Source organism: Mercenaria mercenaria, unplaced genomic scaffold (assembly GCF_021730395.1).
Source record: "Mercenaria mercenaria strain notata unplaced genomic scaffold, MADL_Memer_1 contig_2111, whole genome shotgun sequence".
Classification (NCBI taxonomy): Eukaryota; Metazoa; Mollusca; class Bivalvia; order Venerida; family Veneridae; genus Mercenaria; species Mercenaria mercenaria.
Window position 1 is genome coordinate 39,718 of NW_026460149.1, and position 15,629 is coordinate 55,346.

At 34.1% G+C, this 15,629-nt stretch overlaps 1 protein-coding gene across 1 annotated transcript; it reads left to right on the forward strand.

Moving 5' to 3' along the window:
* Positions 1–1,171: 1,171 nt before the first annotated feature.
* Positions 1,172–14,663, forward strand: LOC128552181 (uncharacterized; the record flags this gene model as incomplete). Its single annotated transcript, XM_053533206.1, has 4 exons — positions 1,172–1,247; positions 5,118–5,615; positions 8,644–8,901; positions 14,593–14,663. Coding segments are annotated over exons 1-4 (903 nt in total), but the record flags the coding sequence as incomplete, so codon positions are not given.
* Between the last annotated feature and the right edge of the window lie 966 nt (positions 14,664–15,629).

Here is a 15,629-nt window from a genome sequence, read left to right on the forward strand (position 1 = left end):
GGAGTACCTAGCTAACTAGAGCATCGATGCTTGGCAAGTGACATTATCTAATGGTCCTCTATAAAGTTTATTCAAATCATGACCCTGGTGTGAAAAAGGCCCCGCCCCGGAGTCCCAAGTTTTACATAGACTTTTATAGGAAAAACCTTTAAAAATCTTCTTTACTTAAACCATCAGACCTATGGCCTTTGATATTTGGTATGTAGCATAGCCTTGTTGTCCTCTATCAAGATTGTTTAAATTATAACAATTGTGTGAAAAGAGGCCCCGCTTTGGGGTCCCAAGTTTTTTAAAGACTTATATAGGAAAATCTTTAAAAATCGTCTTGCCTGAAACTGCAAGGCCTAGACGTTTGATATTTAGTATGTTACATTGCCTAATGGTCCTCTAACAAATTGTTTAAGTTATACCCCTAGGGTGAAACGAGGCCCTGCAATGGTGGCCCCAAGTTTTACATAGATTTATATACTTAGGAAAAATCTTTAAAAATCTTCTTGTCTGAAAGTTAAAGGCCTATGCCTTTGATATTTGGTATGTAGCATTTCCTAGTGGTTCTATCGATTTGCGTCTGTTTTTGTAACCTTACGGCGTAAAACGCAGACATTCACGTTATAACGTCCTCTCCGCTTTTCATATATTAACCAAGGGTTGGAGTTAAGCGAATCTTCAAGGAAGCTTCACTATCAAGAGGAGATGCGCATATTCTCTTTTTGTTTCAGTCTCCAGTTATTGCCCTTTGATTATTCAACAATAGTACACTACATTATTATTCTTGTCCGAAGAATTTGTTGGAAATACGCGAATCTTCATAGGAAGTTTTATATCTAGAGGAGATTCACATGTTCTCTTCATGTTCAGGACAGGTGATTTTTCACCCAGTCACTGCCCTTTGATTTTTGAACAATAGTATACTATAGCCTAACTTAGCCTAGCTCTTGTGCCTGTATCACTTTAGTCTTCTCCTTAGTAAACTATGGACTTTTAGAAGACATTTATTCCATAGGATGTAAACTTTAAAATCTTTAAAATGCCAATTTTATAACTTATCACCTTATTTTAGTCGGCTAAGATTCTATGAATACAAAAGTAGTTAAACTGAATGTACTTTAAATGGTGCTAGTTAAACCTCTCGCTCCTAAGTTCTATCTATGTCTTAAGTGGGCTTCGTAAAATGTGCTCCTGGTTCCTTACGTGCCCTGTGTGTATGTTAGCACCGAATGGGACTACTGGTAGTAATCTGCCTGGATGTAGTTGCCCATACTGCTATTAAAAGGTCATAATACCTTAGTCTATAATGTGGCTGTCACATATGTTTTATGAACATTGTATGATCGCTGAAATCTATGTACTAGAAGAAGACTGTGAACGTTGTGCTTGAGATGTACATGTTATTATGATCATGGCCAAATAAAAAAAAAACATATTTACATTTTATATCTATATTCGTACATATCAGCTCATGGCTTTCGAAAAAGCCTTTCCGTTTTTCCTCTCGGGAAAAATCTTGCACAGCGAGGAATTGCTCCGAGTACTGCCTTTTTTTAATTTTCTATGAAATACCCTCATGGGACATTTTAAAAGAACGTGAAAATTTCCAGTCACAAGATCAGTACTAAAAATAACTAGCACATTTAGTACAAAGGCAATTATTAAAATTTGTCAACGTCAATGTCAATATAATTACCCTGTAGTTGCTATATATTTAGTGCAATCATCATTCTGACTTTGTCCCACTTTAATGGTGCGTATAATTACAAATCGGTTAAGATACGGTTCTGTTAACCAATACCTAAACCTTCCATTTTTAACATATCATTAATCAGAATTTACAATCTGGACATTGGACGGGCCGGTCAATTGGTTTGTTGTCTATACTGGGTCTCTTTGACTAAATTACGTATCAGTCGTTGGTATTTTTACATAGACTCACATATATAGAGAATAACAGTCTACTGTCTTGATATCAAAGTTATCAGGTCGAGGTTGATATGGGCTGGAAGGGGTGAGGGAACCGAACCCCTTCAGCCCATATCAGCTGAGACCTGATAACATTGATATCAAAAGACAATAGCCTGTTATTCTATTTATCATGAAACTCATACAAACTGCCTAGAACAACATATGCCATCATCTCTTATTTCGTAAAAAATGACTTCTGAAGCAAAAAATTAATTATAGATATAAATTATTTATATTTCACGGATTTAAAATTTCATCCGCCCCTGAAACATCTGAACGAAACAATACGGCAGCCATATTGAATTCAACTTCGACATTGTTTTTGACTTTTTGATAGATCTATTCTTATAAAAATAACAATGAAATAAACTCTTACCTGCGTAAAAAATCCTCTTTAATAAACCAGAACATGCTTTATTTCTACATTATTAAACATTTGACTCAGACAACTACATGTCCAAAGCACTGAAAATTTCACTTCCAGTTCCAGACTCCGGTCAGAAATACTTTAAAGTTTAATCAGTAATGTACACTGATCCAAGAATTATAATTAACTGATCAAAGAATGATATCTGACCTAAATACGTTTGCTAATAATCAATAAAATGTGCATGCCTTAAATTAGCCATAAATCAAGAAGAAATATATCCTACATTGTCAAGTGTATTGTTAACCTTACCAAGAATCGATCCATGAAAACATTGTAATGTCATGATGTACGTTTCACAATGACGTTATTCAGTGCTATTGTCTGTGTGATAAATGTGGAGACACCTTATTCAAGGACATTTGTTTAGATTACAGAATATGTTAAGTACAAAGAACTGGACTCTGTAATAAAATATAATCTGGAAGGAAACTGATGTAAAAACTAGTCCGTCAATATGGGAGGAGCTTAATTTTGATATCAGGTCAATGATATAAAAACAAATCAGGCAAGTGATATCAGGCACTTTGCATAGTAGTTGCATTATAAAATAAACTATTTTGAAAGTTGTTCTTCTTCCAAAGCGAAAAATAGTTATCAATTAGATATTTAATACGAACGAAATGCTAGTTTCCTACCAATATTGTTTCAACCGGATCCTCGATACCCAATTAAAAAGCCACCAGAGAAGTCGGCATCAAAGGTTTAAACATACGAAATATTTAAAATTGCATTAGCAAAGGGTCAATATTTTACAAAATGGCTCGCAATGAAATCCTAATAATATTTCTGGAAGTACAATGCTTATGGCAAAATATTTTTGCATGTAGTATCAAAAGGTACTTTTCTGTTAGTGGCCAGGATCCGGTTTCATAAAAGTTCATATGTTTCATCCTAAGTTTTCAGCTACATTTGGACTTACAGATCAGCTCACGCGGAAAACCCACTCTACTCGATCCTCGGAGGATGGCCAAAACGAGCACCAAGCTCCGACTCGAAGTTTCTTCTAGTCAGCCAGTTTCCGTCAAGGAATTTCGCTGTCTGACTCCGAGTAATTATGCAAAGTCACTAGAAGGAAATCCTTGAAGTGACTCGAGATGAAAGCCAATTAGCGGAATACACACCGAGTCACTTGACGGAATTCGAGACGAATAGATTATTACCTTTACAAATTTAATTGGGTCTTCGAGTACCTTCGAGGACATATTTCAGATTACACGGAACTAGATAATTATATTTTACGTAGTGTTACTAGAAAAAAAATCCAAAGTATTTTATGAATAATTGTGATAGTATCTTTGTATTTTACGTTGATTTTAAACATTTCATGACTTTTTGAGAGGATACGGTAGCAATTATTTCCCCTTTTTATAATTCCATATGAATAAATAAAAGACCATTGCCTTGATGAAAATTAATCATTTCCCCTACTATTTTCATCAAAAAGATCACTATTCTTTAACGGTCATTATCTTAAAATTAATCTAATTTTATATAGTTCATAATCTACTTCAGTTTACATAAATCTATTACTGAATTTAATTTGCACTGTCAGAAATGTTTTAACAACAGCTATTCAACAACTCACAATTCTTTATCGCAAGTTATTTATTTAAAAGTTTGTTTAGTTTTATATAATTCTCAAATTTCATCCATGTTGCATTAATTCTAATTTAAATCGCATAGTGAGGAAGTTTTTCAATATCATACTTAATAATTCACTTTTTAGCAGTTGTTATTTTTAAGTTGATCTAATTATAAATTATCCTTAATTTAGTGCATTTAAATAACTTTCTTTCTAAATTTAATTAACAAAGTCAGAAATGATTTCAATATCAAAATTTACCAAATCACTTTTCTTCAACGGCGTTCATTTGAAAGTTTATGTATTTTATATCATTAATAATTTAATCAATTTTACATAAATATGCTGCTTAATCTAATTTCAATGGTCAGAAACTATTTCAATATCAAACTTCACAAACTTTAAACAGTAAAAAGAACAAGTTAATTATATAGAAATTCCATCAAGGTAAGGGAATACTGCCTACGAGTTTCTTGAAATCATCTCGCGTCAATCGAAATGACCGAATAGTTGTTTATTACAGACTCGGAGTCGTGCGGAAGGCCATAAAATACCGTAAATCATTCTAGTGTTTATAATTCCGACTCGGAGTTCCGTCAAGTAATTTCTCGGAGTGACTCGACGAAATTCCGCTAAAGTAATAAAGCTATAATAATCGGTTCTCCGAGTCAGAATAAGGCAGTTCTCGGAGGAATATCTCGCTATTCAAATCTTTTCCTTTGAGAGAAAAACGGAAACTGGGTTTTCCGCGTGAGCTGATCTGTAACAAAACACATTTCATTCATAAATTACTAATATCACTTCCAAAAAGCTGTCCTTAATTCAACATTATGCGAAATCTGTTGTATTTTTGTTTTGCATGTGTAGCTATAAAAACGATAGGAATATCGGTACGACTTTACATAAAATTTTTGATGAATATATTTACCAAAACTGATCAGAAATATCATACATGTATTTTTTCTAGTTTTGTTCGGTCAAGTGTGCGGCTAGAAACATCATGACTTTTATGTGCAAGAAGTTAGACCCAGGAAATTGAATTAATCAATAGATAGAGAATTTTTATATTTGTTAGTTTCGGATGAAGTGACATTATGGTTAATATATAGACACATTTAATTGTTGTATTTATGTTTACGTTTTCAGTAATAATTGGAGAAGTGACCCTAAGCTCAGAAAATCCAGAAGCAGTGATAGCAGCTGCAAACACTTTGATTGATAACACTAAAAGATCTATAGGATTGTTAAAAAGGTTAAGTACGGTACTACATGGCGGTAGAGAAGGCTTAACAAACACAGTTTTTACTTTCTTTGCTCGAGTGAAAGGTTATTTGTGGGAAATTGCTACGATACCTGAGACAGCAAATGAAGATAGTCTTTCGCAAAAAAGTGTAACAGCTCTCGTTCAAGATATCCACAAAGCCGGTGGCGAAGTTATAGACGCTACAGAAGGTTCTGTGCTTTTACATATTCAGTGTCATTCCGTTAACGAGTTGTTAGATGTCTTGAACTATTTTAAAAGTTCAGATATAGACCAACGATTGGATTTCATAGCCGAATGTTTAACAGAAGAATTAGGGTGCCGAATAAGCTTGTCAGCATGTATTCAGGTGGAATCACTTCAGGAGGCCTTTCATCTTATACGTATGTTTGATTTTTCTCATAGCTTTGAATATCAGTTGAGAACTTTGTTTGGAATTTATACGGTTGCTTAATATACTTCATATTAAGTCTAAGAAAACTTTTCATTTTATGTTTTCCAGTGAATTATACAGTTTTAAAAGTGATAATCTACAATTTTGAAACAGTAGATTATCATTTTTATTTTTCACTGTTTTTGCCAAACCAGTTCCGGTCCTCCGTCGCGATAGAAGTCCAATTTTATACCGAGCGTTATGAATACCGGGGACAATTATGACGATGACGTCGTTAAAATGACGTCATTTTTGTTATGTGTTCTGCTGACCTTTCCAGCGATGACCGACATTTTATAAATTACGCAACAAAAGTAGAGTTTTACACATGAAATAAAAAGAAAATTTGTTTGTGTCAGTGAAATATCAATTTTATTTCACTCGTGAGCACCAAAAAAGTCATTTTCATTTGTGGCAGCGCCACTCATGAAAACATCAGTTTTTGATGCTCACTTGTGAAATAAAATTGATATTTCACTGAAACAAACAAATATCCTCTATACATTGTAAAATTACAATTAGACTCTATATAACACAGCCAAATGCGGTTAATACGCTAAACGTTTTGATTTATATTTGGGTTTAATGCATCGAAGTAATATACTGTCATACGGATATACCATTCATATTCCATCGTTCGATAATAGTGTACACGGAGATTACATTGTTTCTTCTGTAAATTATGTGATAATGTTCTTTTGACTTCTTTATTTTGCAGTCTAAATGCTATGCTAATTATGATATAAAATACATTACAACACAAAAACCAGATTTTAAACAAAAAATTCTTTTCATACCGGACAATACGTTATTGCGGTTTTGTTCGTGCTTGAAATCTCTGTCTTACATCTCTGTGCAAGACGACTTTCTTGCTATAAATGAGATTATTACTTACTACATTTACATGATAGACCTATTCATTTTTATTCTTGTGTTAAATAGAATAGGAGACAAATACGTTGATAGCACCCTTCTATTCTGATCGCTCAACGTCCGCCGTCCGTCCGTCCATCATCCATCCACACTTTGCTTCGGATGATATCTCCCCAGAAACTTCTCGTCAGAATTGCACCAAACTTTGTCAATATCCCTTTAAGGTCAAGTTTTTTTCCTTTTAGTTTTGCAACATGGCTCCCTTTATGGACTTACAAAGCCTAAAATATGATTTTTTTAAATGACTTCTTTTTATAAATCGCGTTATAGATCTTTATAAGACCTGACTGTTGCATAATAATGAGGTCCTCTTTCAAATCTGTTCAAACTGGGGCATTGGAAGCTGGAGCTAATAACGAAATACTGGAACTGATCGATAGATCTTCATTAAACTTGATATGTAGAGTTATTGTAAGGTCTGCTCCGAAATGTGTTCAAATTGTACCACTGACCTCTTTCCCGCTAGAGCAAAAGAAAAAAAACCGACATTTTTATGAAGTTCTGTATGCATGAATGAATCTTCATCCAGCTTTCAATGTTGCATCATTATAAAGGCTTCACCAAAATCGTGTCGAATTGGGCTGCTTGTGTCCTTTTAAGAGTTGCTACAATGTTTAGCTAAAACTAGCAAATTACTTCTTATGACTTTTTCTCTTGACTTGGGAAAAGGATCTTCATCAAACATGGTCTGTATAATAATTGTACGGTCACTCAAAAATTTCTTCAAATGGGGGCATCTTACCCCTACTAGGGGCAACGAGAGCTAAACAATTTCTGCTCTTGAACAGCTTCATGGATCTTCATTAAAGATTTTTAGCATCACTGTTAGTCGTATCTCAAATATGTTCAAATAGTGCACTAAGCCCCTTTTAGGAGCCACTACAGTTAACAAAGACACGATGTTTCTCATTACAGATCTAGTGCAGTTGCTCTGCGCATATCACAAAATCATTATCGTCGGAGCGCAGGGCAAATATACGCATATTTCTGCATATACACCCGCATTTAGTGTATAGTATGTATAATATACTAACTAATATTTAGGGTTAGGATAACATGGTTACAAAATATATAAATATAAGATAAAAAGATATCAAATCGTTTGAATCCGATATATACCGGAGTCTGTAATATATCACAAGCGCCCCAGATCTGTTTTTAGTCACAGCCAAAAACAAAATACCTGAAACGACTTCTTTTCATGAATTACTTGATGAATCAGCACAAAACTTGGTCTGTAGCGTTACTGTAAGGTCACCTTTCAAATTGGTTCAAATGGGGCACTCAGTTCTCTTTTAGGGGCCACTAATATTCAATATAGAAATACCTTTGAACAACTTAACTGCTGGATGCAGATATCTATTATAATGAGACCTTCCAACACACAATAAGCCCGCTCAAAAGTCAACACGACTAATTTTATAAAGTATTAAGAAATATATAGTTTTTTAAATGTTTGTCATCTGTCACACAAATTTATGTAATCAACTTCTTTCTTTGGACACCTGTAGGATATTGGTCCTCTTCCAAAGTTGCACATTCTTTAGCCTGTTTAAGTTCTGAAACTCGGGTGAGCGATCTAGGGCCATCATGACCCTCTAGTTTTCTAAAGGAATAGCTCTTGGTTGTAGTTGAAAACGTCATTATACGAGAAATAAATACATTTGATATAATATAGACCTTCTTATGGCGTCCTTTCCCTTTCCGACGTACACTTCTCGCGTGTCACGTAAATAAGATTCTAATATAAAAAAAAGTTCTGTAAAAAAATTCATGCGTGCTATTTTATTACGCTATTTTTATAACACAATATTCATGAAAATTAATTTATTTCTGAAGGCAAATGCAGATGGAGTAACTTGTTTGTGTTTGGGGAACAGTTTTATGGCCTTACATGGCAGAGTATTGCTTAAACAGTTCCCCACGAGCCGGATATATCCATAAACTCTTCTACGGGTAAGAGTAATACATGATTTTACTAATGACAATCAATTATCATTTTATACGTAAGTATGTTGCATATCTTTTTTTTTTGACAATTTCAGAAGAAAAACAAAATCCTGTATTCACAAAAAGAGTACTTCTTTCTATTAAATGCGAAAAGAGTGAGGGGGTGCTCAACGTCGTCAAGTTATTCGAAGATGGAGATGCGTCTAACAAGCTGTCTACGATATCAAACGATTTATCAGATGAACTTGGAAGTCCCGTAGTATTGAGAGCATCACTTGATACGGATACATTACACGAATATGTCCACGCGACCAAAGGAAATCAATTCGAGCAAGGAGAGACTCAGCAGAGCGGTAGGTACATCTTTTGAAATTATGATGCAATTTTCTTTTCAAGTATGTGATCCTTATATATAAGACACGACAAACGTCATCATATTCAACATATTCAATAAATTGAACTCTGCACGTACATTCACTGATCGGTTACACATATTCATTCAAAATAATAAAACTGTGTAGCAAATTGTAATTATGGAAATGTATTTTACTTTTGGTTTAACATTTGGAGGCAGACATTAGGTGACAACATAATTAATTTACAAGCATTTTCCCATACAGATATGTACTCGTTGTCAGGATAAAATAGTTAGCCACACGTTTTATGTAAAATAGATATAAGCAATTAAGGAAACAATCAAGAGCGGACGCGGTGGTGCAGTGGTTACACTGTTTGACTACAAAACCAAGGTCGTGAACTAAATTTACTAACATTGAGACAGGAGTCCCGAAACACCCGCCCATAGGGGTTACCAATGGCGATTATAAATAAACTCTCACACACACGCACACACGCACACAGTCCTAGGTAGAAATTATTCTTTTAAACGATGTGTAAACTTGCTAAACCATGATAAATTGCTTTACCTGCATCTGTTAGTAATGCAAGAAATCTATTATATTACATTTGTTTAATCAAAATTCAAGTATGAGAAATGATTGAAAAATGATAACAAATAAAAGGTATTCGTACATACCTGTGTAAGGTGACTAAGGTGTTGTACTTTATACTTTGTGGGCAACGCAAAAAAATGAAAGTCGTACCCAGAAAGTAAGTTTGAGCTATATAATGATGTTATACTATTCTTCTGGAAAGTTTTATGGATGGATGACGGTCGGAACAACACACCAGTAAAATTCAATGACGATTTGAAAAACGTTTGTGTCTAATGAATGCAGTTTAGCCCCATATTATGATTATGATGATTTGGTGGGTAAAAACAATATTTTTTTCTGCGATTTTGTATCATAGATCTTAATTTTTATTGTTATTGCCTGAAAAAAAAAATTACCTTATTTTGGTTGTCACAAAATGCTGCTGTTTTTACTAGTTTACCGAAAAAAATGTTATGTATTCCACTGACCATTTAAAGACAATTATAGGCATGCATTTGCTTGACCTTATGAACAGGTAGTACGGAGTTATATTAAGAACAAAATGTGCATCGTTTATTTATATCAGGACCATGTAACCGATAATTTCAGTAAAGAATACAATATTTACTTAAAGCCAAAGTTATACAAGTTAGTTCATTTGACATAAAAGGAAAAAATGTTGGTATCCCAAACCTTTTTGAATGGAATATCAATTGATTTGATTTATTGTGAATCAGCGTGTAATTATATAACATTTATACGTGTGTTGTCTACATAATCTAAACTGACTGCAAAATATTAGTTGTTTTTTTTTCTCATGAAAATATATAAATTTATTTGTCATAACACAATTGTTTAATGTCATTGTGGGCAGCGAAGCGTGACCACAGATTTACCATACCACAAATTTATGGTCAAAACGCTTATCCGAAACCGAAGAACAAGAAGTTCCAATTCTTTCGTAAATTTTACGGAATTCGAGTCTGTTAAACTTTCAGAAAACTTCTGAGATTCAACTTTATAAAGAAAATGCATTGCTTAAGAACATATTTGTCGTAATCTATATTTTATAACAAAAACAACGCGTATGAAAATGAGCATGCTTGCTTTGATTACATGACCAAAACAATTCTTCATCACGTGAACAAAATAAACTGTTAATAACATACAAATAAAGTTTCCTTTTAAAAGGAAAGGCTTGGCTGGTTTTGGCATAGTCTACCTAACTGGACAAGTGGGGGTAGCGGTCATTACATAAGATGCATTCACCAGTAATTACAACACGAACGCAGTAATATAAACACTGATATACAAAATACGGTGATATTGTGAAAAAAATGGTTTAATATACCTGGCAGATCCACTTCCTTAACTTGTTTTAATAACACCCCTACAACAAAAATCGAACCAACCATAATAGTCCTGTCAAAAATTGGCGGCAAAATGTCTTTTGAGACACCTTTTGGCAGGTTACATCCTTTCAAGGGGGGGGGGGGGGGGGGGTGCGGGTGTTCTCTAACAAATCTCACAACTGCCCGTTAAATCTTTTTAACAATTACTACAATGGATAAATGTAAACTCAATCATGAATAATGTAAACGTCAAAATTGAGAAGTTGTCAGTTTATCGTACAGACTAACGTTTCATAGTTATATTCATATTGATGTACACCCCCATTTTAATAACAGACAAACAAAAGAGCAACTGCAATCGGAAAACTTCCAATATTTCCGCATTGCGCAGCTTACGTCTCAGGTCACTTGTTGCTGCAACCAATCACTGAATTCGTAACATATTGATCTCGATTTGCGGCAGCTTTCCGACTTTTCGTATCATACTAACACACACTTGGGTACCAAAAAAACCCAAAAACAATACATAGGCTAGCACAGTACTTAAGCACCATCCGCGTAGATCTATAATCGGTATTAAAACCAAGTTGCATCTTTTGTAAACGTTTCAAATTAAAACCCAGTTCCTGCTAGAAAAGTTAATCGAAATTTTATTATTATAAGAACACCAAAGAGCTTGTTTTGGTCACATGATCAGAAAACATCTAACTACAGTACGTTTTCTTTAACATCGTGTTTGTAAACATTAAAGATTGCGTTTTGTAACCTTAACTCAGGGTTCCATATATTAGTGTGTCTAGTATAAGAAAAACGTGAGCTTAAGCTAAAACAAGACATAATAAAAAAGTAGAAAGGTTATTTTGTAAGTAGAGACATTTTGGTTTGAAAACGTGTAAATACGGATGACCTAGTAATCAAACTGTGGCACGGCGTGCGTCCTATTTTGGATAAATTTTTATCTGTTCAACTTTGTTGCATAGAAATGGGTTTATGGAAAGATATATTGCATGAAATCAGCAAAAGAGGTATTATCTAATTTATTATTTATAGAGAAAGATACGATCCTTTCATTATATTTACGTAAATAATTTTACGGGGGGTAGGGGGGCGAAAAATCCGTACCTGTTTCCCGAAAATACGAACTTCTACACTTCAATTTGATTTGATATTACATTCCAGCTGGTGGTTGTGATTGACATATCATTACAGGGTATAATTGATTCGAAAGAATCATTATTTTTAACAAGTTCGCCGTTTAATCGCCGGTAGATTTGCGGGGTTTTCGTCCCCAAATGTTCATGGTCTAGCGTACGATAGCGGGATTCGGAAGACTGCAATGAAATCATTTGAGACAATTCAAACTAAGTTAGAACTAAAAAAAAAATTCAATATTGCATTTTTAACAATAAAAGATCCTTTGGAAGCGTATAATGCAACCAAGAAGAATTCGGTTTAATTGAGTCTGTTATTGAGAGGCAATGAAATGCGCAACACCTCTTACGGCCACTAGCACTGGCTTAAGCGGAACTCTATTACACATATGTTGAATGGACTCCATGATCCCAAAGGATCAGAAAATATATATAAAAACACTAAAACATGCATGTTATCATGATTATGAGGCATATCATATCAATCTACAGCTGAAAAATGACTGAATGCAACCCGAATATCATGATGTGTGCTGATATTGGAGACAGAGGTAGTAGTTTTAGTCGTTTTAAAATTGAATGAAACATTTAATTTCATTTTAAATATTCTTTTATGGTTGCTTTTAGTTTAAGAACGTTTCTAAAGTGTCTTTTATCTATGTAATTTATGTATAATATATTCATAGCCTGCTTTTACCAAGATGAGATATCATTTGAAAAAAAACCACCTGTCAATGCCACAGGGGCCTGAACATGGAAACCCGTTTCTGATCAGTAACTTGAGGATCACTTGACCCAGGATGTTGAAACTTCATAGGATTATAGGCCATGTAGAGTAGATGACCCCTATTGATTTTGTAATCACTTGATCAAAAGTTAAGGTCACAGGAACCAGAACTTTGAATACAGTTTCCAACCAATAACTTTAGAATCATTTGACCCAGAACCTTCAATCACGATGATAGGGATTACAAAGCCGATGATCCTTAATGTTTCTGGGGTCATTTGACTTAAGAGAAAGGTCGTTGAGGCATAAAGATGGAACAACTCTTTCTGGATCAATAACTGGAGAATCACTTGACCCAGAATGTTGAAACTTTATAGGATGAATGGACATGCAGAGTAGATGACCCCTGTAGATTTTGGACTTACTTGATCAAAGATCAAGGTCACAGGGGCCTGAACATGGAAAACGGTTTACTCGAGAACCACTTGACCCAGAATTTTTTAACTTCATATGATGATTAGACATGCCAAGTCGATGATCTCTACTGGAGCCAACCATAAGTGTCTCTTTGTTTTTCGCTCCTATCCTCTATTAACTTTTAGCCTATTACGACTATGCATTGGGGGACTAGGGACACATGGGCATCTTCTAATTTGAAAATTAATTGCCCTCCTTCGAAGGAGGAGGGGTATATTGTAAATATATATGTCTGATGATTGATGCTTGTCGGTCTATAGACAAATCAGTTTACGGATGATAACTGGAGAACGCTTGGGCCTAGGATCATGAGATCGGGAGATGTGTCCAGACCAGCAAATGACCACTATTGATTTTGAGTTCAGTAGGTCAAACGTCAATATCACATTGACAATAGAACCTTTTTGCCAGAAAACTAGATTATGCTTTGGTCTAAGATCACATTTGATACGGAGGTCATTTATACTTGTAAATGACCCATGATTACTGATTTAAGGTCAATACATTAAATGTCCAGTGGGCAGTGGCCAAATAATTTCTGTTCCTTGTCAGTTACTTCATGCAAGTGTTCTACAAGCTTTTGTTATAACTAGAATCTCCAAATATCACATAATTATCAATTAGTCCATGACATTTGCTCACGTTTACTGTTATTCCCCTTGTTCCAGTAAAAGCAGCTTGTTTCCCATTGGTTTGTTAAAAAAAAATGCTTATAATTATAAAAAAAAATGAGCAAAATTAACCAAACCTCACAAAAGTTTGATAAGCACATGAGCTTTGCTCATATATTATTTTATCCCCTTTGACAAAGTAAAAGCAGAGTTTTGCCCATTGATTTGGTAAAAGAAAGGTCGAAAATGCTTATTAATCAAAAGTAGTTAACTAGAATCACCAAACTTAAGCTAACTGTTCATTCCCATTAACAGAAGCTGTTAACCGCTGCCCACATCAGTCCTCTCAGTGCTTTGATTTTTATTAAAGATACATTTATTTTTATCTTTTTATTTGTTGATTAAACTGGCGAAAATGTAGCTAGGGTGGGTAGGTATTTCATTTCTTAGACTGTGGTAGAAATCGTCGTAATTTGGAATAAATAGTTACAACGACATCCAGTTTTAAAAGATCCCTGAATCACATGACCGATAGAACATTATAAATGAATGCTACATTCATACGCTACTATAATCAAATAGTGTTTATAAGTTCAAATATTTTAAGAATATGGTATGCAAGGAAATTGATCCGTCACTAGTCGTAGGTGTAGATTGAAATACCTGTCTCAAGGGAACAGTTACCTCTCAAACCAGATATTTACATCCGCATCTTAAGCCCATAAAAACTCTTCTAGTATTGGTAGCAAAACGAGATATACCTAAAGTGTTTTATGTTGTTTTTTTTGCAGTTATGAGATATGAACCACTCGTCGAAATAAAAGCCCATGATTCACTGTCGAAAGAATCCACAGAGAAAGAGGTATGATAAGAATTTAAATGATAGGAGAATCAAATTTTGTTATCAGAAAATATTAGAAGTTACTCCTGGACAAGTATATAACAAAAACATAAATGGGTTTTCCTCTATATACTTTTTGTCTACCGACCGGCTTCGTACACAATAATCAGGGCAGACATATAAAAAATGCGAAGTTGCTACGCAACGTCACATGTGTATCCAACGTTATAATATGACGTCAACAATATTTGTTCAGTTTTGGTTTAAAATTATATATATATATATATATATACATATAAATAACACACACACACACACACACACATATATATATATATATATATATATATATATATATATATATATATATATATATATATATATATATATATGGACAAATATATAATTACAGTCGACATTGTACTTGCGACCACCTCTATTAACCGTTTTTTGTATCTAACGACCGGTTAAAATCCCTCCCGAACGTTTTCAGTACATAAATTCATTCCATTAAACGCCTTTTTTATTAAACGACTAGCGACCACATGTATGTTGGCCCGACAGGTAAAATATTCAACAAAAGTATCTATTAAGGGACCGGGTACCAAATTCCCGCCGGGCATTGCTTTACCTGTGTAATTAGAGAGTATATTTTGCACCTGTCTGAATGCAATAAACCTTTGTAACAGTCAAACTGACGAACAATCCAGCTATTATTTTCACAGTTTGTGAAATATATATACATATATGTATGTTCATATTAAAAATACAGTTACATTAACAGTTAAAAATAACTTTTCTCTCTTAACCTGACTGAAATTCATTAAGAGACCATTCCATTAAGAGGCCACTTTTTAGCTGTCCCTTGTGCGGTCTCTTAATACAATGTCGACTGTATATAGACATAAGTATGTACACTTAACAACTTTTCGTAATAACTTTAAAACTACCAAGGAGGCTGAATACTTTTTTCAGGAAATTTGAACA